We start from the raw sequence: 26,548 nt of genomic DNA on the forward strand, positions 1-26,548 counted from the left end.
TCAAAAAACAATTTAGAACTGAATCCGTTTTGTGCTCAAATAGGTCTCAGATATTCTTCTCATATTTATTAAAAAAACATTGACTGCGAACATTTCGACTGATTAATTTGTTATTTATTTTTAAATAAGAAATAAAACTTTGTGGGATTATCTGCAAACCCCTACATTAAAAATCATGTGAAGATGTATTTTTAACTGCTTGACCAATATAGGCCTACTCCAAAAAAAATACTAAACAACTTCCAATAAAATGAAATAGAACATGAAATAATTGTGCACAATAAGTATATTCATTCAACTTGTTAGGTAGCCTACGTTAACAAGCTGAATAGCCTGCATAATCACGTCGAAAGCAGATCTTTTTCAAGGGAAAAGGCCTCTGCTGTGGCCATTAGGGGGCGCTCTGAGCCAGCGTCCGAGCAAGGAAGAGCTTCAAAGGGATTGTATCAATGGGACAATGGAACTCGGGAGAACAACGCTTGATATGTCAACTGTGTGTATAAAACATTAGATAACATCTTGGTAAGTTGCAGACGTCTGGCCGTTGTAAGAGACAGCTAAGAGTTCATTAATGTTTTTTGTTTTTTTTCGTGAAATGAAAGATAAATCACTCAAAGGACTTGTGCTTTTTATGTGTCCAAAGTTCATTATAATTAATGTATTACAGATCAACGTTCTTTGAGAAAATACATTATTATTCATCTCAAACTAATTGAACAAATCTTAATCCCAAGCGGTGCATTTTTTATTGTAGCAAAACTGTAGCCAAATTATAATAGACCTTTTATATCTTATCAAAGGCCTTTCAAGGCCTTTTATATCTTAGTAAAGGCTTTTTTTAGGCCTAAGAAGAAATGACAGTATGTCCATACCGGACACGGGTAGAGAGAACAGTCCCTACAGGCTACTGGACGTCCTTCTCAGTGGTAAGATAACGAAATAAATATTGAGTGTAATTAACGCAAAACGAGTGAAAAACGTTCATTTAACGAACATAATTAAATATCTATATTAGGCTACTAAACGTATTTCTAAATGTTTGCGAAGAAATTCTTGGATGTTAAATATTCTAGGAAACCATTAATTATCATTAGGCTAGTTATCTGATCCAAGCAGATACAATTTGACTGATGTGAAGTGTATCTAACATAAAGTATAACAAAGAGCAGCCTGGAGAGGCCCCAGCCCGCGTGTGTGTGAGAGTGAAGCACTTGTCGTGTGAGCCTGAAGCCTGCGATGCCCAAGATGGCTGCTGCCCCTTGCCACGCCCACCAATTTACAACTTAATCAATTGTTATTAAATTTTGTGTTAAAACATTTATTGCAAAACATTGTTGGAGTGTTGAATGGTCTTAATAAACGTAAGATTGTAGTCCCAAAGGCATGAGTGGGCTCTCAATGCGCATTGGACAGGGGGTGTGGATGGTCGGAAATACAAAAAGGGCCATTAAATGTATAAAACATCAATTTATTTTCTTTTAAATATAAAATACTATTATAATCTATTAAAGTGGGACTTATTTAGTGTGTATAAATGATGAATTGCAGTGAAAAATCGATATTTTTGAGTTGCCTCTGAATATTCAAATTGAAAGTAACGCGCAATCAAATCATTGTCAAATCATTGAGTTCTAGGGGTTTTAAATAGTAGGCATGGAGGGAGAAAATCACAAACTAATATATCCCCAGGTATATAACACTATTGTTGCATGCTCTCACGCTGTTTTGACACTTTTGTGGTGCGATCTTTTTCAATTTTTGCAAGATATTGGTTCTTGGCCATTTAATGAAGCAGAAAAGGGACGTTGGAGAATCTCATAGGAGTTGTTCCAGGAGCCTTTTCCTCCACCCAGCCAGCATGTCGGGTAAGTCTGCCTTGGCGTTTTCCTCTGGAAACGGGCTTGTTGCATTTTCTCCTGAAACAAACAAGGCGAAGAGAAAACATTTTTTAATCACATAGTTTAAACCATCCCACAGACTTAAAGCATCACAATGTGAAGAGGTCTCCCCTACCTCCCAGTGACCCCGCTCCACTGGGCCACAAAAAAGGTCCCTAGCGTTACAATATTGGGGTAAACGAGGATTTATTTCTCGGGCCACCTGTTACTTTAATGCGTAATTATTTTGCTGAAAGTTAAGCAGACTGTCTGATCCAGGGGAGTTCGGCTCCAACGCTGCGTCGCGCTTCATTCCTGACTGACATTTTACCCTTTGGCAAACCTTTGCATCTTTGTATCTTTGTACTTTATAACTCTAAAGTGATGCTGTTACTTGATATCTAGCAACACCCATTATTATTATTATATGATACAAGAGGGACGTAACGATACGTTTGGTGGTAAGTGGACGTTACAAAGTGTAAATGAGCTCAGCTATTTCCTATTGACAATTTAAAAGAGACATTATGCCGAATGAATATTGATGCCATTAGTATCGCGACAGGACAACACGTACCAATGATTTCAGAACCATGCAAACGCATCTCCAGACTTGCAGCCCATAGGTCAACATCGGGGCTTCACATTAACTTTACATTACGCGGACGTAAAGACGTAGTCTATTACGTATACATTTGGTTTATCTGCCCATTGGTAAGTGAAATAGTAGAAATGACTGACATGCAGTCATCGCAGCGCGCAGAAGCCCTAAAATTCCATGCTAATTATGTGAGGTGGGGCTTTGACCAAAGTCTTTTTCATTAACCTATACACTACTTTCTTTGAGATGTTTCCTCCACGGTAGTTTGGAGATCGAAGAATATCTTGTGGTTCCTAAAATGTCTCTGAACGGGACATATCCAGTCTTTATTATGTCAGAGAAACGATGAACCAAGCATCGACTATTCGTCCCCAATCACATCCAACTTTTAAGAGCACACAAAACAGCTTTTACGTCCTTTACTATAAAAAAAAATAATTATCAGTACGCCGTTCTTTTGAATTGATCCGTCAAACCCAGCTTCACGCCGATCCTGCTCTTTTGGTCCTTTTTTGCGGGTTATTGTGTCTTTTGGTCTGTCTCGGTTTTACGCGAAATTCGCGTATTTTTTCTGCGTTATCTCAATCGCACCAGACCTGATTTAACACACGATCTCTGCTGGAATAAAACGCAAATCCTGTATCTTAAATATGCACTTACTTGGTCCCATTTTCACCGTTTTTCTTTGTCCTTTAGTGTAGCCACGTTGGGCTGGGCGTCAGTCCATTCCTGAAACCAAAGGGACTTTGTCCTGTAAGCAGAATGCCGTAAAAGGAGCCTGCTGTGAGGCGTGGGGGCGCACGCAGGACATGCAGCCTGGAAAAGTTGTAGAATGCATAGAAACGGACTGAAATAAAAGTGCAAGGATACATTTTGGGTCCAATAGGCATATGTGGGCGATAAAGGGGCAAATTTATAAAAACAAAGCCCTCAACAAGAACACATCCTATGTGGTTTGGATTTTTTATTGATCCCGCCAAGTCAAACAAACAAAAATACATTTTAATGTCATTATTGGTTCAGAAAGCCTTTCTACAACTTGGACACACTGCAAATTGTATGTGCTTGTGCAAATAAACGACTTTACAAATGTATGGACATTGGGCCGGGTCTCTGCTTATATATATCAATCGATATATCTGTAGATATATATATTCTATATGTCAAATAAAAAAAAGAAGGAAAAGCAAGGAAAAAGAGGGAGTGAGGGGAACAGGCTCTGATACTTGGATTGTGTTTTGGAGGGGAACCATTGTCTGTTGTCTGCGGCGGAGTGTGTTGGTGACCTCTTTGTTATTGACATGCAGATAAGCCACGGGTATACCAGGGAGTCCGCGTCAAGACCACGGTGAAGGAGCTGCTGCAGAGACACAGAGCCCGGGCAGCGGACGATAAGGATCTAGCGGTAAGCAGCACCCTAGAAACACGGGTTGGAAACGAGCACTATGTCCACCGCAATAACAAAGAGTTCCATGATCATCAAATCATCCCCATGTATAGCCATGTACAGAAGTAGTGAAAACAGAATGACACGCAAACAAACACGAGCGCGCGCGCGCGCACACACACACACACACACACACACACACACACACACACACACACACACACACACACACAATCAAAAATGCAATGAACGAGCAGATCGTTCATGCAGACAGTAAGCACTTTACGCACGTAGACGCGCGCCCCTGTGTGTCCTACGCATCATGTCAGGCGCGTTCACAAACTAATTCTTGGTGACGGCGACATTCCGACGCTAATCTGTACCATCTCCCTCTGTTCTTCTGTATACTTCTTCTTATTGCAATAAGCAGGTATCCCAGGGCTGCATGGACATCCCCAGCCTCTGCGTCGGCCTGTCCTCCCTTCAGAGTAAGTAGACACACGGTGCAGCCCATCCCACCAAGTCAGCCGTCGCATCCATTTGCACCAGGCGGCTGTGTATTGAGAGTCTCGGACTGAAAAGCTTACCAAGTGCAAATCCGGTTGTTTTGCAGACGATAGGAAGACGGGTGTGGGCGTTGTAGCCGTGACATCAAGTTACCAGGGTAGTCCAAAAGAAAGTGCATATATCTGCAGATGATATGAAGTCTGCCCTCATCCATCATCCCACAATGAAATCACTTATTCGAAAGAGAATTTCGGCCCTACAATAAGTCTGAGCTGTATTGCCAAGAATGTGAATGAATTCTAGTTAACAATTGATAGGCACGTTCCCAAGTGCTGCGTAATAGGTCCTTTTTTATAAACATGCACCCAAATGCGTTGGCTGATGGCAGAGTGACATCACTTGTATGCTCTTAACATATTTAAATATATTCTTTTGTTTGTGATTACACGCTCATCTTGTTTTGCATTTGCCTTACGGCAGACCACTACGTCGATACCTCGGTTCTGCAGGCGGACGCCGAGTACAGCGTCCAGCTGACGGGGAGCGACGGGTACTACCAGCAGCACCAGTACGTGGACGGCGTGGTTCTGCCCACCGCCGATCGATACGGCGCGGATATCGGCGGCCATCTCCCCCTTCTGACCCCCTCCACCTTCCCTCTGCCCGGCGCCCAGCTCTCTCCGGAGGCAGACTATTATAACGGAATGGTAAGCAAGCGTCACACGTGGAATGTTAAGGCTCTTGTTCCACTTTATTGCGCATTTCATACAGTTATAGCCTAAATATAAGTAGAGAATAAAATGTCATTTTGAAGTTGTTCATTTGAATTGGTGAGTTACGTGCAAAATGAAAGAAAGAAAAGTTCCCATTTTCTCCCGTAACTTAAATGCACTTCATCCTCTGTCCGTCTCCCAGGCTTCGTCCTCGTCTCCAGACTCATTCCAGATCTCCAGCCCAGTGGAGCACAACAGTTACTCGCCGCAGCATTCCTCTTACTCGTCCTCCTCTTCCTCCTCTTACGACTCGCCGACCCGAGTGGAGCCCGGGTACCAGGGGTTCCCCGCCCTGGACCACTCTAACTACCAGCACTGCAGCTTTGCAGACTGCTACTGCCAGATGCAGGCGCACTGCTGGCCGGCCCCGCAGGAGAGCCTTTGGGCGGCCGCGGAGTCCGCTTCCTACTACGGCCCCGCTGGCCCCGCCACCGGCACCACAGACTACCCCTACCCCGCAGAACAACACTGTCTGAAGAGGGGCTGGCCCATGAGTTCAGACATGTGCTACAATATACTCTGATGATGTGGATCTTGATGATGTCTGTAAATACAATGCACTGCACGTGTTGTGGAAGAGCAGAAGACTGTGTCTGCATATTACCTGGTGTTCGACAGCTTTTTTCTACCAAAGTGTGGACTGACACAGTGATGTGGGAACGTAAACGCCGTTTTTATTTTTGTATTACTGGAAAATAAAACATATTTTTTATACAGATCCAAAGTTGTGTTAATATTTAAAATCTGCAAACCAGCATTTATTTGAACATAAAATATTTCAGAAGGCAAGCAATATTTTTTTCAAAAGTCCATAGTCTAGCTTACTATTAGGTAGTTCCTATATTTCCATCCCTTTTCAAGAAGAAAATATATTTTGGCTTTGTCTACTAACTAATGAGATGCAATGGTTTATTTGATCATAAACTCTCAGCCCCTCTTTTATAGTGGGAACAGTTGGCTGATATCCCATCTGCCAAACCGTCCGGTTCTTAAATCAACACAGATTATCACCTCCAGCTGCCTGGACCTCGTCTTATACTTTCTACAGTTGGACTCGACGGGGTCTATCAATTATTTCCCTCTAGAACAATCAAAAAAAATAAAAAACGAATTGTGGTTGATTTGTGATTTTAATTTTTACAACCTGAAAAAAGTTATAATAAAAAATAGGTCTGGGCCCTGCCCTGCTTCAAGAAGCAGCTAAGAATATCATTATATACTCTAATATATAGGCCTGGGCCCTGCCCTGCTTCAGGTAGCAGCTAAGAATATCATTATATACTCATATACTCAGCATATTAATGGCTATATATATTTAAATATTATATATAGGCTATTTACCGGTAATATGATATAGGCCTAATACAACAAACTTATCTATGAAAGTCGATGAGAACTGTAAACGTTATCGGATTTTTTATCCAGAAAAACCGCAGCTCCCCTGTTTACTTGACTGGTTTTGCAAACCAGTCTTTGCCTCAGCGGGTCGAAGCTCAGTGCGACGTCTCTGTACATGTGTCTAGGCACATGTACGCTGGACCTTTATAGAAAGAGCCGTTTCTAGGTTCAGCGTGCAGCATTTAAGCATCTAGCGGTAAGGTTGCATATTGCAACCAAGTGATTACCCTCACTCCTCGATTGAAAAAAGAGTAGGCCTACCTGTACCGGAATATGTTATGCGATTAATCAGCCTAACCAATCACGTTCGGGTATCTTTGTCATAGTCACCACGGAGACTGTACATGTTTTTATCCTATTTACGTTTCACAACGTAGTGTTCTTATATTATTGCATGCATAGTGGACACAACATTCATAAACCTGTAATTATCACTATCTGTCAGATGCATTGATCCTTCATCTCGATAGACCTCGATAGAAGCCAATGTTTCCCTGTTACTGCGGTGCGTGAATATAGGTTACTCTTGCATTAGGGTTTGCAGTATTATGAATGTTTCCATTTGGATACCATCTTTCACAGAGAGTGATACTACTTTTAGTTATCAATAGGGAAGCATCCTAAAAAACTAAAATCTCCAAAACATGGAGATATTAAAGCGGACATATTATTACTAATGGCTTATTCCTGGCCCTTCCACTTGTTCCACGTGTTAACCATGAGAAAATAAACATCTGATATCTGGAAGTCCCCTGTCTTTCTAGAGTTTTGTTCCAAACAGGTTTATTAGAACAGGCCTTCTTGAAAAGCGATTTTAAATGAGTATAATCCCATGCCTCTCAGGGTTAGACCACTCCCACCCCAAACACAGAGATTTTCTGCTGAAGGATGCTCAGTCTGGCCACCCGTGGACTGCGCGGTCTGAAGGAAAGTGGAGTTTTTCAGACACTTATAATGACGCATTCGCATCTATGTTGAAGCCTCAACAACAGTGGCTCCCCATACCTGAAACAACTCATTGGTTTTAGGACTCCCCACACTGATTGCAACACCACTCAAAGGTCAACGCTCCACGACCTCCCCTCATTACCTCATTATGGTTTGAAAGGTCTTAAACTCAATATTCTTCCATCCACCCATGTAAGGCTTAATCCAATATGCGATCGAAATGTATATTGGCAAATGATCATAGAAGGGATCATAAAAATGATGCGCAAATAATCTGTAAACCTTCCTAAAGTACGTTGGATTATAGAAAGCAGCCCACCGCGTCATATCTTTGGGTTGTGACTGTTTCTTTTTGATATCCTCCACTTGATGTTGGGTGAACGGTGAAATGATAGGCAGGAGGCGGAGACTGTTCTGTGCGCTCTGTTTGTAGAGTTACATCAGATCTGCAGAACCTTTGTCTCTACGGTGCGTTAGAGATGTTTCTGGTGAGCTCAATGTCCTCCCACCAGCCCGTTAATCAGCACCGGTAACAAGGGAATTTCAAAACCAGTGTGCCGCCTCTTTCCCATCGAGCTGACCCTGCATCTCCGTTCTCCACCTGCCTGCTGCTCGCCAAAACCCATAAATATGGAAAAGAATAAAAAGGCAAAGAAAAAAATAACGTAAAAGGTCACAGAGCCCACAAAACCAGGGGTCAAACCAGGTCCAACAGTTCAAATCATAAATCACATAAATGATCGGTTAACTCTTGACATCAAGGCGTCAATCATCAGGTCCATCATCAGCTGTAACCTTATCTTACATTGTCTAAACCAACAAGACTATTAGAGAGCTGTGGCTGGAGTCACCTCGGAGCCCCCCTGTGATGTGCCAGGTTTGGGTCACCTTGGTCCTTGACCTGAGGTTTATCTAAGCTTGTTATGCCTTTCGGACACCGTTACCTGAATTCTGACTTAGCATTTCTGGTTGACCTGGAATTCCAGCTTCTGGAAAACAGGGCCCTGATGTGTCAAGGGGAATGTGTGTTTTCTAACTGAAACAATAACCGTTGCCAGAGTATAGAGGAAGAGTAAACCCAGCCCAACCTGTCCTCAGCGCTCTGTTCTCAACTGTAACACCACCACTGCACTGGGAGAAAAAACCTTTTCCTTCAGGGTCACTAAGCTTGGCATTCTTGAATTCTGTTTTTGCAAGATGATCAACAAGGTTGCGCACATAGAAAGAGGAAGAGAGTGTATACAAGTGTATGTGTGAGCGTGTACGAGTGTGTGTCTGTGTGTTTGGGTGAGTGTGTGTGTGCGAGTGTGTGTGTGGGTAGGGGCGGGTGGGGATTTGGGGGCGGTGTCCCATGTTATTGCCCGGATAGTTCTAGCCCCCCCCCCCCCCCCCCCCCCCCCCCCGTAGGCTGCTGACTGATATACTAATAACAGACATATTGTCTGCACATCTGGCCATATAGAATTCACTTCATAGGAAATGCTCTGCTCAACCTCTTCCAAATCCACCAGACGGGATACAATCCTCACATAACACATCCTATGCATTATTACCAAACCTAATCTCTTAGACCATTGAAGGGGTTTTTCCCCCACAAAGAAGGTGCAGTCTTAGTGACGGGTGATGTGTTGTTGCAGGCCTGCTGCCATGGCTCTGCTGGTGTTGCTGGGACATGTGCAGTGCAGCGCTCCATGTGCATGCACTTATGTCAACGGGTTGCTGGTTGGAAAGCCCCACGACCTGGAACCACCACACTGCCCTGAGGCAGTGACAGCACCACTGCCCTGAACCCCCACCCTGGACCCCCATCCTGAACCCCCACCCTGAACCCGGCCCTGGAACCCCACCCTGAACCCGGCCCTGGACCCCCACCCTGAACCCCCACTCTGAACCCCCACTCTGAACCCCCACTCTGAACCCGGCCCTGGACCCCCACGCTGAACCCCCACCCTGAACCCGGCCCTGGACCCCCACCCTGGACCCCCACCCTGAACCCGGCCCTGGACCCCCACCCTGGACCCCCACTCTGAACCCCCACCCTGAACCCGGCCCTGGACCCCCACCCTGGACCCCCACCCTGAACCCGGCCCTGGACCCCCACCCTGGACCCCCACTCTGAACCCCCACTCTGAACCCGGCCCTGGACCCCCACCCTGGACCCCCACTCTGAACCCCCACGCTGAACCCCCACCCTGAACCCGGCCCTGAACCCCCACCCTGGACCCCCACCCTCCCCTGAACCAATCCCAGTGCTTCAATACACCTGGTTGGGAAGGGACCCTGGAGACACTATGCCCTGAGACCAATGTCACTTTATTTATTTATTTTATTATTTTTACCCAATTTATTTATTTATATATTTATTTATTTATTTTTTTACCCAATTTTCAATTAATCACTTTAGTTAATTTATGCTGCCAACAATTGCTGCTATAATATTTATCACTTTACCACTTTTACCACTAATACCACTTTTATCCAATCGCTCCTTTTCACTTATTTAGTTTGTACTTATTTTATTTCAATCTATTTTATCTATTTTGAATCTAACCCTGTATTACTTTCCCACCTTTGTATTGTAACTGTTGCACAGTAATTTCCCTCGGGATAAATAAAGCATCTTGAATCTTGAATCTTGAATCTTGGTGTTACTGAACCACCAGGACAGGGACACGTGTGTGTGTGTGTGTGTGTGTGTGTGTGTGTATGTTGGCATGTTTCGGAGATCATTGGCTGTAGGAATAAATCCTGGACCACTTCTGCTTATATACCCACAGTTACAATGGCACAAGCGGGGGCCACCAGGGGCGTAGGCTTATCTTCAACGCCGGGTGGAGGGCAGCATCCAAACCCTCTCAGAGGGGCTCCTTTCAACACGAGTAGAAACCCGGCCATCCATGGCTTCTCTCCCCATTCTCCAACACGTGGCTTCACAGTGCAGCCCACAACAACACACTCAATCTTTTAACCACATTAGATTTGATTTCCACACCTCTTGCAAAATGCTCAGAACTTTAGATTAAAGGTCACCAATTCGTGGCAGATTACTGTCACATTCAATCTTTGGTCATCTTCATTTCTTATTTGGGGGGGAATTCAAGGCCATGTTGAGGTAGCCTGGCATCGCCAGACGAATTGCAAGCAGCGATTAGTCTGGGAACTTTCTGACAAATGTTCAATTGACAAGGTTGACCTGAACACCCGGGGGGAAGGGGAGCACCCCCTTGGTCTATCCAACTGGTGCAGTTGGATAGACCAACAAACAATCAGAGCAACGCGACGCAGTGCCGAGCGACCGACAAAGAACATCACATTTAAATGAAGTCGTTCTTTATTTGTAAATAACCATCAAGTTAGTTTAATACTGTCTCGATAGTGGATTCAAAAAACATTTCTACATCAGCGACAGCCTTCTTTGTAGTTGTTGAAAATGCCTTTCTGGCCAGGTCTATTTCAACATATTTTTTTGTCTGGGAGGGGAGCCAGATCTTATCTGCAGAACAAATGAAACATGAGCTTACGAGATTCATGTCGTTCCCAGGGTAATGCGGAGGAGATCTTGAGTTCATAGCATTGATATAAATCTATAATCTACAGGCGTCCTGTGTTAGTCTATTAGCTCGGAGGGGAGATGTTATTGTGTGCACAAAGATCTCCTTATAGGGGGACGCATTGCCATGCCTAGGTTTCAATGGAATATGCAGTACATGTTCCTCTACCATGCCTGGGCTATATCAGTGGGCAGTTCTGATTTGATCAAAACCCTTATTGCTCCATTCATGGGTTTCCCTGTGCTGAAACCACCACACCCACACCTGATATCAGGACCAGCTATGCAGGTCAAAATAAAACATACCGATAGCAAATACGCATATTTGTTCAGTGGACATAAATGTATTGAAGGAACAACTTAAGGTCCATTTAGCTGTCAGGATTCTGTTTAGTGGTGTGAGGCTACGCCTAGCTTCCGCTAGTAGCCAGTAACTCACAACTCTGCATTCATGATGGGATAACACAAACAGCAACAAGTCTCGGCATGAATTTACATTTGAACACTTCTTGAACCATTTCGTGAAGCTACAGTCCAACCGAGGATTCCAAGTATGTATCATGCAGATGTATTGCAAGAACAAGCTCAAACCAACACAACGTTTGACTGTACCTGATACACCATTCCTTTCTGTAATAGTCCCCTCCAGCTATGTTCAATGTCGGTGGGGTTGATTGATCGTTGTGTGCGACTCTCGGCCACAGGCAGTACATATTACACTGTACAATTTCTTCCCGAGCACAAACTTTGAGAGGGATGCGTGTTGAAGCCATTTGATAAAGTCGGCCTTAGCTATCAAATTTACAGGTCCCAGAGCAACCATCATATAATAATGTCCATGATGTACTTTTAAGTGGCACCCAAGCTACGTGGGAATCTCGAGCTGTTTTATATCCCTACATAATCCATACGACAAACACACAAGAACACTGCTCAAGAGAATTTGACTCACACTTAATGAATCAGTTTAAATTTATGTTGTTATATTAAAGATTAAGCGTGGCCAAATGATTTGAGTACATATTTAAGAAGCTAAGGGAAGGCCCGGTTCCTTTGTGTGTTTGAATAGATCGAACAATCTTCTAAGTTAAATGGATTCCCAGTCTGTACCGATGGTCGATTGTTGTGCGATGGCTTCGGAATGTGATTTTCGTCCCACATCACGAGACCACAGTGTGAGTCTAAGTCCCGACCACACGTCAACACGGTAAAACAAAGGACTTTCATTTGTACTCCTAGTATCTGTGTGTGTCTGGGTGGGTGTGTGTTTGTGTGTGTCTGTAAAGAACTCTCACTAAAAGTATTCTCTGTGTGGCAATAACAGTGGGACAGGTCTAAGCGTGATTAGACTGATAACATGACCCCTCCCTCATGGAAGCCCCCCCCCCCACACACACACACACACGCACACACACACACACACACCCCTTCAGCCCAGCCCTGTTTCCAGAGAAACCTGATAAGGTTCACCCTATGGCTCTCAGTTCATTTCACATGAACATGAAGTCGAGCGACTTTAAGTTCTCTAAAATGCTCAAATCCAAGTAAATCCAAGTAATACGTACAGAGCTAGAGCTATTTCTCGAAACGAAAAACCTTAAGGTGGAAACATTAACAAAGAAAAGCCTTGTATTTATTGAAGGAATGAACCGTATATCATTCTTCCTCCAACGGGTCCCTGTGTAGCCATGGCTGCCTTTTACCCGGGGGGGTCTTATAGTTGGGGTCATGCCACTTTAATCAGACATTAATACTGATCTCCTGTATCGCATGGCTAAATAAATACCCCATACCTCTAAGCTCTCATTAGCTTTTCAATAAAACAGCACTTGGGAATCTTTATCTCTGAGTGGCTGGATCCTTCAGGGGGCATGCCACCTCTGGTGAGAATGAGACACAACTTAACACATAGGGTCAAGTACACCCACAACAAGGCACAATCAACACAAATGATATAAGCAGTATTTTGTGATTGGATATGTATGTATGCAGAACTATGACAAACAGAAGAAGGCTATGGACGCCAATCTTAGGATGAATGGTAAAGATGTCCCCTAGGTTCCATTATTGGCAACACACACTTGCAATTTACATACAACAGCATCAGACCCACAGCATCAGACCCCCTGCATCAGACCTACAGCATCAGACCCCCTGCATCAGACCCACAGCATCAGACCTACAGCATCAGACCCCCTGCATCAGACCCCCTGCATCAGACCCCCTGCATCAGACCCCCTGCATCAGACCCACTGCATCAGACCCCCTGCATCAGACCCCCTGCATCAGACCCCCTGCATCAGACCCACTGCATCAGACCCACTGCATCAGACCCACTGCATCAGACCCATTGCATCAGACCCACTGCATCATTGGGTAAATAACTGAGGTAAAGGGATGGCAGTTGGATAATTCTTTATTTTTTGGACTTTAACAAAATAGTCTGTGAGCCATTGTGTTCTGCCACCCTGGATAAACAAAACACGGCGAAAGAAAGAGACAGAAATACAGGTACCAGTTATGTCTGCCATTAAACATTGAACATTGAAGTATTTTCCATAGCATTTTGTACCACTACATATAACAACGCTGAATTTAACCACACGTTTGATTTTACGCTTAAACTAAAAATGACAAGATTACAAGAAACCATTTAACAAAAAACATCTGCTACTCTAGTTTTCGTGGATAATATATATTATATAGTGGTGTATAAATGATAGAAAGTACAGTGCCCTTAAAAAAAAGGAAACTGCATTTATAGATTAGACACTTTCCGCCAGTTTGGTCAAATAATCTGCACAACATACCGAATACCTCAGAATAACACATGTTCAAAAAAATAATGTTTAAGGGTCATGATACCAACAAGTTCTTAGTTTCATAAAGATAACAACATTTAGTAATATGTTGGGTATATCATATTGATTACGACCTATTGACACAATACCAGTGGTTTTAGGTCAACGGGTCAAATATGGACTGAGAACAGAGAGCTCCTGAACCTCTCCGGACCCCCCCTTCCTGACCCCCCTTCATCGGGCTCCTCCAGAAGTCTCTCCAGTGGGTTCATGGGCTCCATCTCCCGCTCCACCAGGTGATCAAGGGGCCCGGGGCCCTGCTCCACCTCTGCCTCCACCAGGTGATCAAGGGGCCCGGGGCCCTGCTCCACCAGGTGATCAAGGGGCCCGGGGCCCTGCTCCCCCTCTGCCTCCACCAGGTGATCAAGGGGCCCGGGGCCCTGCTCCACCAGGTGATCAAGGGGCCCGGGGCCCTGCTCCCCCTCTGCCTCCACCAGGTTATCAAGGGGCCCGGGAGCCTGCTTCACCTCTGCCTCCACCAGGTGATCAAGGGGCCCGGGAGCCTGCTCCACCAGGTGATCAAGGGGCCCGGGGCCCTGCTCCACCAGGTGATCAAGGGGCCCGGGGCCCTGCTCCATTGAGGCCTCCATCAGGTGATCCAGGGGCCCGGGGCCCTGCTCCATCAGGTGTTCAAGGGGCCCGGGGCCCTGCTCCACCAGGTGATCAAGGGACCCGGGGCCCTGCTCCACCAGGTGATCAAGGGGCCCGGGGGCATGCTCCACCAGCTGATCAAGGGGCCCGGGGCCCTGCTCCACCAGGTGATCAAGGGGCCCGGGGGCATGCTCCACCAGCTGATCAAGGGGCCCGGGGCCCTGCTCCACCAGGTGATCAAGGGGCCTGGGGGCCCGCTCCATCGAGGCCTCCAGGTCTGGGTGGTGCCGGTGTGGGCTGGGGTCCTCTCGGACCGGCTGGGGAAAGACCGACCTCTCTGGCTCCTGGAAAACCTCAGCTTTGGGCAGCGTGGCACTCACAAAGGCCCCAGGTACGGGGCCGGGGCCGGGGCCGGGGCCGGGGCCGGGGCCGGACAGGGGCCTGTGGACCAGGGCGGAGCAGGGCCAGGGTACAGAGCAGGCCGCCAGCTGAACAGCGGGGGGGGGCAGGGTGGAAATGGAGGCAAGGGGTGGGGCCCCCCAGGGGAAGTAGGTGAGCCCAGCGTCCGGACCCTCCATCTGAGGAGCGGGGGGGGGGGGGGGGGGGGGGGGAATCTATCTGGATTATTATTTTCTTTCATTTATTATAAAGAGAAATAATAATGTAGTATTACAAATAAAAAATCCACTATATTTAAGTCTTAAATATCCTTCAATATATCAACGCCACTTTAGAGTGAGGACGAGAACAGTCCCAGCCTTCAGTCAGAAGGGGGGGGGCTGCGGAGGCCACTCACCCCCAGGCCTGTGAGGAGGGGGGCGTGCGTGTAGGTCAGCAGGGTGTGGGGAGGTCCCACCAGGGCGTAGCTGGGGCCCAGGGTCTTCATGTACACCTCCCCCGCCAGACCTCGTGACCCCGGGTACGACGGAGGGCCCGGGGTGGAGGGGAGGTGCTGCTGGCCGCAGTCCACTGGGCACCAGGCCGGGGCAGGCTGGAGGAACTGGGGGGGCTGGAAGGGCTGGGCTCCCTGGTGCTGGACGGCCCAGTCCCCGCCGGGACCCCGTCCTGTGTCCACGGCGCCACTCTGGACCCCGAACCCAGAGCAACCTGTCCGTTGAAGAGGTGATATGGGTTTAAGAGGTGATATGGGTTTAAGAGGTGATATGGGTTTAAGAGGTGACATGGTTTAAGAGGTGATATGGTTTAAGAGGTGATACGGGTTTAAGAGGTGATATGGGTTTAAGAGGTGATATGGTTTAAGAGGTGATATGGTTTAAGAGGTGATATGGTTTAAGAGTTGATATGGTTTAAGAGGTGATATGGTTTAAGAGGTGATATGGGTTTAAGAGGTGATATGGGTTTAAGAGGTGATATGGTTTAAGAGGTGATATGGGTTTAAGAGGTGATATGGGTTTAAGAGGTGATATGGTTTAAGAGGTGATAATGGTTTAAGAGGTGATATGGTTTAAGAGGTGATATGGTTTAAGAGGTGATATGGGTTTAAGAGGTGATATGGGTTTAAGAGGTGATATGGTTTAAGAGGTGATAATGGTTTAAGAGGTGATATGGTTTAAGAGGTGATATGGTTTAAGGGGTGATATGGTTTAAGAGGTGATATGGTTTAAGAGGTGATATGGTTTAAGAGGTGATATGGGTTCAAGAGGTGATATGGGTTCAAGAGGTGATATGGGTTTAAGAGGTGATATGGGTTTAAGAGGTGATATGGTTTAAGAGGTGATATGGGTTTAAGAGGTGATATGGTTTAAGAGGTGATATGGTTTAAGAGGTGATATGGGTTAAGAGGTGATATGGGTTTAAGAGGTGATATGGTTTAAGAGGTGATATGGTTTAAGAGGTGATATGGGTTTAAGAGGTGATATGGTTTAAGAGGTGATATGGGTTTAAGAGGTGGTATGGGTTTAAGAGGTGATACGGGTTTAAGAGGGGATACGGGTTTAAGAGGTGATACGGGTTTAAGAGGTGATATGGGTTTAAGAGGTGATATGGTTTAAGAGGTGATATGGGTTTAAGAGTTGATATGGGTTTAAGAGGTGATATGGTTTAAGAGGTGATATGGTTTAAGAGGTGATATGGGTTTAAGAGGTGATATGGGTTTAAGAGGTGATATGGGTTTAAGAGGTGATATGGGTTTAAGAGGTGATATGGGTTTAAGAGGTGATATGGGTTTAAGAGGTGATATGGTTTCAGAGGTGATATGGTTTAAGAGGTGATATGGGTTTAAGAGGTGATACGGGTTTAAGAGGTGATATGGTTTAAGAGGTGATATGGGTTTAAGTGGTGATAATGGCTTAAGAGGTGTTATGGGTTAAGAGGTGATACGGGTTTAAGAGGTGATAATGGTTTAAGAGGTGATACGGGTTTAAGAGGTGATATGGTTTAAGAGGTGATATGGTTTAAGAGGTGATACGGGTTTAAGAGGTGATACGGGTTTAAGAGGTGATACGGGTTTTAGAGGTGATACGGGTTTAAGAGGTGATATGGTTTAAGAGGTGATATGGGTTTAAGAGGTGATATGGGTTTAAGAGGTGATATGGTTTAAGAGGTGATATGGGTTTAAGAGGTGATATGGTTTAAGAGGTGATATGGTTTAAGAGGTGATATGGGTTAAGAGGTGATATGGGTTTAAGAGGTGATATGGTTTAAGAGGTGATATGGTTTAAGAGGTGATATGGGTTTAAGAGGTGATATGGTTTAAGAGGTGATATGGGTTTAAGAGGTGGTATGGGTTTAAGAGGTGATACGGGTTTAAGAGGGGATACGGGTTTAAGAGGTGATACGGGTTTAAGAGGTGATATGGGTTTAAGAGGTGATATGGTTTAAGAGGTGATATGGGTTTAAGAGTTGATATGGGTTTAAGAGGTGATATGGTTTAAGAGGTGATATGGTTTAAGAGGTGATATGGGTTTAAGAGGTGATATGGGTTTAAGAGGTGATATGGGTTTAAGAGGTGATATGGGCTTAAGAGGTGATATGGGTTTAAGAGGTGATATGGGTTTAAGAGGTGATATGGTTTCAGAGGTGATATGGTTTAAGAGGTGATATGGGTTTAAGAGGTGATACGGGTTTAAGAGGTGATATGGTTTAAGAGGTGATATGGGTTTAAGTGGTGATAATGGCTTAAGAGGTGATATGGGTTAAGAGGTGATACGGGTTTAAGAGGTGATAATGGTTTAAGAGGTGATATGGTTTAAGAGGTGATATGGGTTTAAGAGGTGATACGGGTTTAAGAGGTGATATGGTTTAAGAGGTCATATGGTTTTAAGAGGTGATAATGGTTTAAGAGGTGATATGGGTTAAGAGGTGATATGGGTTTAAGAGGTGGTATGGGTTTAAGAGGTAATATGGGTTTAAGAGGTGATATGGGTTTAAGAGGTGGTATGGGTTAAGAGGTGATATGGGTTTAAGAGGTGATATGGGTTTAAGAGGTGATACAGGTTTAAGAGGTGATATGGGTTTAAGAGGTGATACGGGTTTAAGAGGTGATACGGGTTTAAGAGGTGATACGGGTTTAAGAGGTGATACGGGTTTAAGAGGTGATACGGGTTTAAGGGGTGATATGGTTTAAGAGGTGATATGGGTTTAAGAGGTGATATGGTTTAAGAGGTGATATGGGTTTAAGAGGTGATATGGTTTAAGAGGTGATATGGTTTAAGAGGTGATATGGGTTTAAGAGGTGATATGGTTTAAGAGGTGATATGGGTTTAAGAGGTGGTATGGGTTTAAGAGGTGATACGGGTTTAAGAGGGGATACGGGTTTAAGAGGTGATACGGGTTTAAGAGGTGATATGGGGTTAAGAGGTGATATGGTTTAAGAGGTGATATGGGTTTAAGAGTTGATATGGGTTTAAGAGGTGATATGGTTTAAGAGGTGATATGGTTTAAGAGGTGATATGGGTTTAAGAGGTGATATGGGTTTAAGAGGTGATATGGGTTTAAGAGGTGATATGGGTTTAAGAGGTGATATGGGTTTAAGAGGTGATATGGGTTTAAGAGGTGATATGGTTTCAGAGGTGATATGGTTTAAGAGGTGATATGGGTTTAAGAGGTGATACGGGTTTAAGAGGTGATATGGTTTAAGAGGTGATATGGGTTTAAGTGGTGATAATGGCTTAAGAGGTGATATGGGTTAAGAGGTGATACGGGTTTAAGAGGTGATAATGGTTTAAGAGGTGATATGGTTTAAGAGGTGATATGGGTTTAAGAGGTGATACGGGTTTAAGAGGTGATATGGTTTAAGAGGTGATATGGTTTTAAGAGGTGATAATGGTTTAAGAGGTGATATGGGTTAAGAGGTGATATGGGTTTAAGAGGTGGTATGGGTTTAAGAGGTAATATGGGTTTAAGAGGTGATATGGGTTTAAGAGGTGGTATGGGTTAAGAGGTGATATGGGTTTAAGAGGTGATATGGGTTTAAGAGGTGATACAGGTTTAAGAGGTGATATGGGTTTAAGAGGTGATACGGGTTTAAGAGGTGATACGGGTTTAAGAGGTGATACGGGTTTAAGAGGTGATACGGGTTTAAGAGGTGATACGGGTTTAAGGGGTGATATGGTTTAAGAGGTGATATGGGTTTAAGAGGTGATATGGTTTAAGAGTTGATATGGTTTAAGAGATGATATGGGTTAAGAGGTGATATGGGTTTAAGAGGTGATATGGTTTAAGAGGTGATATGGTTTAAGAGGTGATATGGGTTTAAGAGGTGATATGGTTTAAGAGGTGATATGGGTTTAAGAGGTGGTATGGGTTTAAGAGGTGATACGGGTTTAAGAGGGGATATGGGTTTAAGAGGTGATATGGGTTTAAGAGGTGATATGGGTTTAAGAGGTGCTAGGGGTTTAAGAGGTGATAGGGGTTTAAGAGGTGATATGGGTTTAAGAGGTGATATGGGTTTAAGAGGTGATATGGGTTTAAGAGGTGCTAGGGGTTTAAGAGGTGATAGGGGTTTAAGAGGTGCTAGGGGTTTAAGAGGTGATAGGGGTTTAAGAGGTGATATGGGTTTAAGAGGTGATAATGGTTTAAGAGGTGATATGGGTTAAGAGGTGATATGGGTTTAAGAGGTGATATGGGTTTAAGAGGTGATAGGGGTTTAAGAGGTGATATGGGTTTAAGAGGTGATAATGGTTTAAGAGGTGATATGGGTTTAAGAGGTGCTAGGGGTTTAAGAGGTGATAGGGGTTTAAGAGGTGATAATGGTTTAAGAGGTGATATGGGTTTAAGAGGTGCTAGGGGTTTAAGAGGTGATAGGGGTTTAAGAGGTGATATGGGTTTAAGAGGTGATAATGGTTTAAGAGGTGATATGGGTTTAAGAGGTGATAATGGTTTAAGAGGTGATAATGGTTTAAGAGGTGATATGGGTTTAAGAGGTGATATGGGTTTAAGAGGTGATAGGGGTTGGTTTAAGAGGTGATAATGGTTTAAGAGGTGATATGGGCGAGGGCTGAGCAGCTGAGGGGGGTCCCTGCTGTTGTTTGAGAGGGGGGACTTACTGACTGGTGTGTAGGGGGAGGGGTTATGGTGTGGAGACGCATCCTGCAGGGAAATAGAACGACACATATAAATCACTACATTGACCGATAGAAAAATGGTGTTGCTAAGTTGATGCTATACTGCACATGCATTGTTGTATAAAAACCAATGGTGTCTACAGTAATACTGATAAGAGGCAGTTGCATGCATGACATCGTTACGATCTGTGTGTGTGTGTGTGTGTGTGTGTCATACTTTATTAAGTTATCTTTGGAGGGTGAAACATCTTTCAATCAGCAATTTGTACAACGTATAACATTTTCATAGTAAAACAATGTGACAGAACCCACCGTGAACAGGCAGGTTAGAAACAACGGTATGGGTAAGAAGTCTTACTGCGGATGCTCAAAAGCTTGTAGTCAGCAGTAAACAGTAAATATCTGGATAAATACATGCATTAACATCCACTCATGCTGAAGATTCAGGGTAAAGTTGAAGTTGCCCAATCCCTCTTTAAGGCAGTCCATGCTATACATGGCTGCTTCTATTATATACAGCATTCACAGCTGCTGCTGTCAAACACAAAATCATTCTTACATTAGAAATAAACAAAATTAATTATAAACAAACAAAATAAGAATAGAGAATATAGAGAACAAGGTAGAGGTAGAGAGAGGGAGAGAGGGAAAAGGAGAGAGAGAATGAGGTAGAGGTGGAGAGAGGGAGAGATTCAAAAGTGAATTAGCTTTATACAGTGAGTCCGTGCTGTCTGTGTTTGTGCGTGTGTGTGTGTGTGTGTGTGTGTGTGTGTGTGTGTGTGTGTGTGTGTGTGTGTGTGTGTGTGTGTGTGTGTGTGTGTGTGTGTGTGTGTGTGTGTGTGTGTGTGTGTGTGTGTGTGTGTGTGTGTGTGTGAGTGTGTTTGTATGGTGCATGTGTGCACTTGACAGTGTGTGGTGCAGCGTGTCCCTTGGCAGGCCTGATGGATATAGAGCAGGAGGCTTGTGGCCCAGCTGAGAACTGCTTTGCATAAGGCCCAGTGCCCAACCCTGGGGCAATGCAGGGGAATGGCTGCAACCGTCATGGAAAAACCCCTGCATTACATAAGGATAAAATCCCCCCGCTGCTGGTTTCGGGTAGGCCTACTTCTGCATTAATGGTGGTTCTCCTCAGCTCTTCTCCTCTAGGAGGTGGGGTTGGGATGTTCACTGTGTCTCCTATTTGTCATCTATTTTTCATAACTGTCAGTAATCGGATAAGAAAATTGTTCAGAAACAGGTCCAACCCAACCGTCACTAAATACCACAGAATAGGAATGGCCGAACATGGATACGTTAGGGGAGTTTGTTTGTTGTTTTGCTATGCAACTGGTACGCACAACCTATCTCCACTGTCCCGACTGAATTACAAGCTGTTCCCCAACACAGACGACAGAAGAGACACACAATGACCAACATGGTCGTACCATGGTACAGCGTCCCCGATCCACGATTCTTTCACATTTTCAAAGAAACTAAAAGTTTCCGTCTGCCAAACAAAATGTGTCTGTTTAATGTGTCTTGATCACATTTCCAGTCAGATATGTGCACTTTATTTTCATAATCTTTGTTCATTGGATGAATATGAAGTTTAGTTTGTTAGTTAATGCATGGATTTCTATCATTGCCATGGTGATGGATATGGACGCGTTATTTTACGTAGCTGATGATGTTCTTTCAATAAAGACATTGATTTTAGAGGGACTCAGGGATGACTTATGATACATAATTGCCTGAGTCATATTTTGGCCAACTTGTGATATCCATCCCAACTCTACTCTCCTAACGCTGCTGATTCCCTTTGTCATTGGCTATACCCTTATCCAATCAGAGTGCTTTTTACATTCCATAATCACTATCTGCCTCAGTCATCTCTTTGCCTCAGGCCTTTTGGACACTTGATACAAGTTCAACCCTAAAATAGGCTTTAGGCACTCGTGCTATGAGGCTAACGACATATATGAATATAAACGTCCTGGGTTGTCCCTACAAAAACAAGTTGGGTTGGGCCCAGCCCAGGGCAGGGATTTCATCGTCGTGGCCCTCTGTCAGGCCTTGATGCCTCCTAAACATCGTACGCCCATCGGCCCCTGCGGCCCCGCCCTGCATCTCATCCTCTCCACCCTGTTACATCTCCTACATCTCCCACAACCCCACTGCTCCATCTCCTCCTCTCCACCCTGCTCCATCTGCTCCTCTCCACCCTGCTCCATCTCCTCCTCTCCACCCTGCTCCATCTCCTCCTCTCCACCCTGCTCCATCTCCTCCTCTCCCCCCTGCTCCATCTCATCCTCTCCCCCCTGTTACATCTCCTCCTCTCCCCCCTGCACCATCTCATCCTCTCCCCCCTGCTCCATCTCATCCTCTCCACCCTGCTCCATCTCATCCCCTCCACCCTGCTCCATCTCATCCTCTCCACCCTGCTCCATCTCATCCTCTCCCCCCTGCTCCATCTCATGTAACAGGGTGGAGTCTCTCTGGGCCTTGGTCCCTCGGGGATGCAGAGCTCCACAGCAGTGGGCCAGATGACAGGAGACATTAGGAAGGGAGGCCCAGCGGAGGATCCAGGTCAGTAGGAGGCTGGGGATGGAGGAAGGCTCTAGGCGGTGCTGGAGGGTATATGGCGGCTGTATGAAGCGCCGGTGTGAGCTCTCATTGGAAACACGACCCGGCCAAGTTCCAGTTAGGACACACCCCTTTGAATGGGACAGCCTATTTCATATCATATCATCATTCATGTTTGTGTAAAAATAAAAGTGGATTCATGCATAGTTCGGCCTCCCTCCTACTTAAATGTATAGCCCTTAATCACCTTTACAGTCTCAAAGGGCTGAACAGGCCTAATATTTATGACACCCCCAATGTCATAAATATTCAATAATATATAACCTGGTGGAGGCAGAGGGGGAGCAGGGCCCCGGGCCCCTTGATCACCTGGAGGAGCAGGGCCCCCACCCCCTTGACCCTTGGCTAATCTATGCTGTTGTAATGACATAGTTTAGGAATACCCTTCGGGCCCTGACAGACCCCACGGACGAGAGTAACTTCTCCTACGCCATTTGAAAGGTTTAGAGGGGTGCCGGTCAGCTGGTTGAAATCACCCATAGCCACTTAATCCAACACACTGCCCCTTTAAGATATATGATGATATATGATGTATACAAATACTTTATTGTACAATATATTTATGTCTTAAAAGATATTAATTATATATTAATTTATTGATGTACATTGAAATCTTGCCTACGATTGGAAAAAATATCAAAAGAAACTGATTGTCATTCCCTCCTCACCACAGCAGGGGGTGCTGTCCCGGGGCCGTCCTGCTGCTCCAGGCCTCGCTTCCTCCTCAGCAGCTCTCTGACGGGGTCTCTCACCCGCACACCCTGGTACGGCCGCGGGGGCCCGGGGGCCGGCAGTGCTGGAGGTCACGGGGGGGTGGGGGGGGGAGAGGGTAGGAGACACAAGAAGAAGAAGGAGTTCAGTGAAGAAGGCGCTGGCCCTCTGACAGCTCAGCTCATGCATGAACCTGCTCAGAGGCAGGTTCATGCATGAAGGCCGCAGCTCCTGCATGCCGCAGACGCCACTCTCTGGACTACACGGGTTCCCATACACCGCTTGGGGCCACAGATCTACCGGGCCTAAAGGGGCTCGGGACTACACACGTGTCTCCTGGGCCTAAAGGGGCTAGGGACCACACAAAGGGCCAGTTGGGGCCTCTTCTCCGTTCTGTGTTCTGGGTTGTTCTGGGTTGTTTATCGTGTTGTTCGACCCCCATTGCTGTAAAGCGCTCTGTGGTCATCATCAAACTGCTTAAGGAAGCCTCCTCTAGAATGAGCGTCATGGTTATCCAAACAGTTTATTAACATAAAGCATCACTATGAGTTGCTTATTGTACCCCACTGAAGCCATACAGAACACCTGAGCTAGCTAGTGAGCTAACTACTGGAAGTAGTTTTTATACCAAAGTGTAATGGTTAACTCTTAAACATTTCAATATCACAATCAAGTGAGCTATCAACTCACTAGTTATCCTAAATAACTGTTTACTGCTAGCATCCGCTATTCTGCAGTGATACCTAGCAAACCATAGTAGATTTAGACACTTCACTGAGTCTGTGTAAGAATAAGGGTCCATCAGACAGGATTTGCATGGCAACTTTAAAGGCAAGATTTAACATGGAAACAAACGCATGAGCAGAACTCCATAAAAACAACCACACACACACACTCACACACACACACACACACACACACACACACACACACACACACACACACACACACACACACACACACACACACACACACACACGCACACACACACACACACACCTCATTATCCCTAAGGCCATAATAATTCTCAGAGGCCAACATGGGTTAGACATCTTTGAATGTGTTGTGAGTGGCAGTTGTTGACTGTCAGGAAAACTGGAAGAGATGAGACATGACCGCAGGGATCTCTTTACTTAAGAACCATTTCTTTTGAACTTGATCTACGTTACGTAACTTCAGTGTTCTCCCTCTCTCCCCCTCTCTCCCTCTATATCCTCCCAGCTCTCTCTCTCTCTCTCTCCATTATCCCTAATTTCCCCTATCCTCCTTCTCCCTCTCCTCGTCTTCCCTCTCTCACACTCCCTAACTCTTTTTCATTCAGAGATTGTGCATGTGCACGTAAATAGCATCATACTGTGGAGTGTGCGTGACGACGCCTGCTTGAAGCAGCCTCAGCTGGCCGAGTCTGATTGGACTCTGGGACTGGGTCAGGTTGCATCGGGGAACCAATGCACGCAGGATAAACCAGCCATCAGCACACACACAGGGGGGGATCCCTGACGTGCCAACATGAGACATCTGCTCTGATAGTCAACTGGTTTCAACACATCCACCTGTGACCTGGTCTGGAAGCGAGGGGAGACGCCTACACCCACATACCTCACTTTCTCTACACCTCTTTGTTACCTCGAGAAGATGTGACACGTAATCTGAAACAATTACAATTGAACCTCAATCAGATGGAACTCCTTTTCAGGCGGGTTTACCTGATGATAAGGGGGGTGTTTGGGACTCAGGGTCTGCAGACACAACCCATACATCAAGTGAACCGCCCTGGATATCAAACACCTACAGCATGGACGTCAACAACACAACGCAATCAGGGAATGTGATCCCTTGTAGCTCAGCGGCGGAACAAAGGGGGGGCTGTGTGTGAACCGCCTCCTACTCAGCAGCTACAGAGCAGCGCTGATGTCCCGTTCAATGGACCACGTGTTCCCAGCAGATCATAATCTGCAACACCTGCTGGTTTCATCAGCCTGCCTTGTAAACGAGTCTCCCGCCCTTGGCCCCAGCAGGCAGGGCGGGTTGGTGAGAGTGTGATGAAGAAGAACCAACAGCCATCACATTCTCACATCAAACCCCCAGGTGATAGCATAGTGGAGTGCCACCGAAAGTATTTTCCCTTAGAGTATCAGCGACTAAGGACCTTATTGGTCGGCGACCCAGTACACTCCCTTACCCAAAACAATGAGACACACAAAGCCGATGACGTGCCGAGAGGCGCCGGCTATCAGCAAGATCTGCTCTCATGTGTCATTCTGCAGACGCTTGTCTGCAGAATGACACATGTCCACAGTGACTGACAGTGAGGAGCTGACAGTGACGCAGAGAGGAGCAGTGAGGGTCTGACAGTGATGCAGAGAGGAGCAGTGAGGGTCTGACTGTGACGCAGAGAGGAGCAGTGAGGGTCTGACAGTGACGCAGAGAGGAGCAGTGAGGGTCTGACTGTGACGCAGAGAGGAGCAGTGAGGGTCTGACAGTGATACAGAGACATGGGGAGCAGTGTATATAATAACTGCACAATAACAGCTATGCTAAGGCAAAGACGCGCAAAAAACACATACCAATTAAAATGTTCAATCATCAGACCAGGGTTACGGATACTAACTTGATTAGGTTGTAGTACTTTACCAAGAAACAGGTCACTATGAGCGGTGTTGATGGAGTCACTCACACATTCGCAATATTATATTGACAGCTGCTGCAGAGGTAAAGTGTTTATTAAAGAAACGCAAACACACATACACACACAAACACACACACATTTATAAACACAGATAGATAGATACACTGGACACACCCACACACACACACCCATACACACACACACACACACACACACACACACAGACACACACACACACACACACACACACACACACACACACACACACACACACACACACACACAAACTGGCAGGAACCTAATCAAAAGAGGAACCTTCCCAGCTGGGGAGCATGATTCCGCGCTTCACATTTTGCATATCAAGATTACAGTTCAGGAGGGCAGACTGTACACCCCAATTTCCACAGAATAACATTCCCGTTGTCCAAAATAATAGGACTGTTGAATTGATCTGCACAATGTCGTATTGTTTCTTGCTTTTGAATCAGTTGAAATGTGCATTTTGAAATGTGCTGTGTTAAATAGAATAATTGATTTTATAATCTGCATATCATTTTATAAACGGTAA

General features: G+C 45.3%; 2 protein-coding genes and 1 long non-coding RNA gene across 6 annotated transcripts in view; 1 reads left to right on the top strand and 2 right to left on the bottom strand.

Moving 5' to 3' along the window:
• Nucleotides 1–581: 581 nt before the first annotated feature.
• LOC115528798 (uncharacterized) lies at nucleotides 582–4,874 on the bottom strand. The gene is made up of 3 exons (XR_003973376.1): nucleotides 4,453–4,874; nucleotides 3,139–3,294; nucleotides 582–1,916 (listed from the first exon to the last, which is right to left on the bottom strand). It is a non-coding gene; the product is annotated as an uncharacterized LOC115528798 (long non-coding RNA).
• On the top strand, nucleotides 1,711–5,863 carry linc.pou2af1 (lnc RNA pou2af1). Of its 4 annotated transcripts, none has more exons than XM_030337107.1 (6): nucleotides 1,711–1,865; nucleotides 3,786–3,883; nucleotides 4,293–4,353; nucleotides 4,479–4,529; nucleotides 4,853–5,079; nucleotides 5,288–5,863. In XM_030337107.1, the coding sequence occupies exons 1-6, from the start codon at nucleotides 1,787–1,789 to the stop codon at nucleotides 5,666–5,668; spliced, it is 897 nt and encodes a 298-aa protein (XP_030192967.1). In that variant the 5' UTR covers nucleotides 1,711–1,786; the 3' UTR covers nucleotides 5,669–5,863. The 4 variants fall into 4 exon arrangements, with proteins under 4 accessions (XP_030192967.1, XP_030192968.1, XP_030192969.1 ...); XM_030337108.1 differs by having other exon boundaries at nucleotides 4,296–4,353; XM_030337109.1 differs by lacking the exon at nucleotides 4,479–4,529.
• A 7,576-nt stretch (nucleotides 5,864–13,439) lies between these two features.
• pou2af1 (POU class 2 homeobox associating factor 1) overlaps nucleotides 13,440–26,548 on the bottom strand; it is a 14,530-nt gene continuing 1,421 nt past the window's right edge. The window contains exons 2-5 of the mRNA XM_030381649.1: nucleotides 23,309–23,436; nucleotides 20,001–20,043; nucleotides 15,290–15,600; nucleotides 13,440–15,071 (exon numbers count right to left, since the gene is read on the bottom strand). Of these exons, the coding sequence (XP_030237509.1) occupies nucleotides 14,013–15,071; nucleotides 15,290–15,600; nucleotides 20,001–20,043; nucleotides 23,309–23,436 (1,541 nt within the window). The 3' untranslated portion in view covers nucleotides 13,440–14,012. The remainder of the gene's footprint in view (nucleotides 15,072–15,289; nucleotides 15,601–20,000; nucleotides 20,044–23,308; nucleotides 23,437–26,548) is intronic.

This window comes from Gadus morhua, chromosome 16 (genome assembly GCF_902167405.1).
Source record: "Gadus morhua chromosome 16, gadMor3.0, whole genome shotgun sequence".
Taxonomy (NCBI): domain Eukaryota; kingdom Metazoa; phylum Chordata; class Actinopteri; order Gadiformes; family Gadidae; genus Gadus; species Gadus morhua.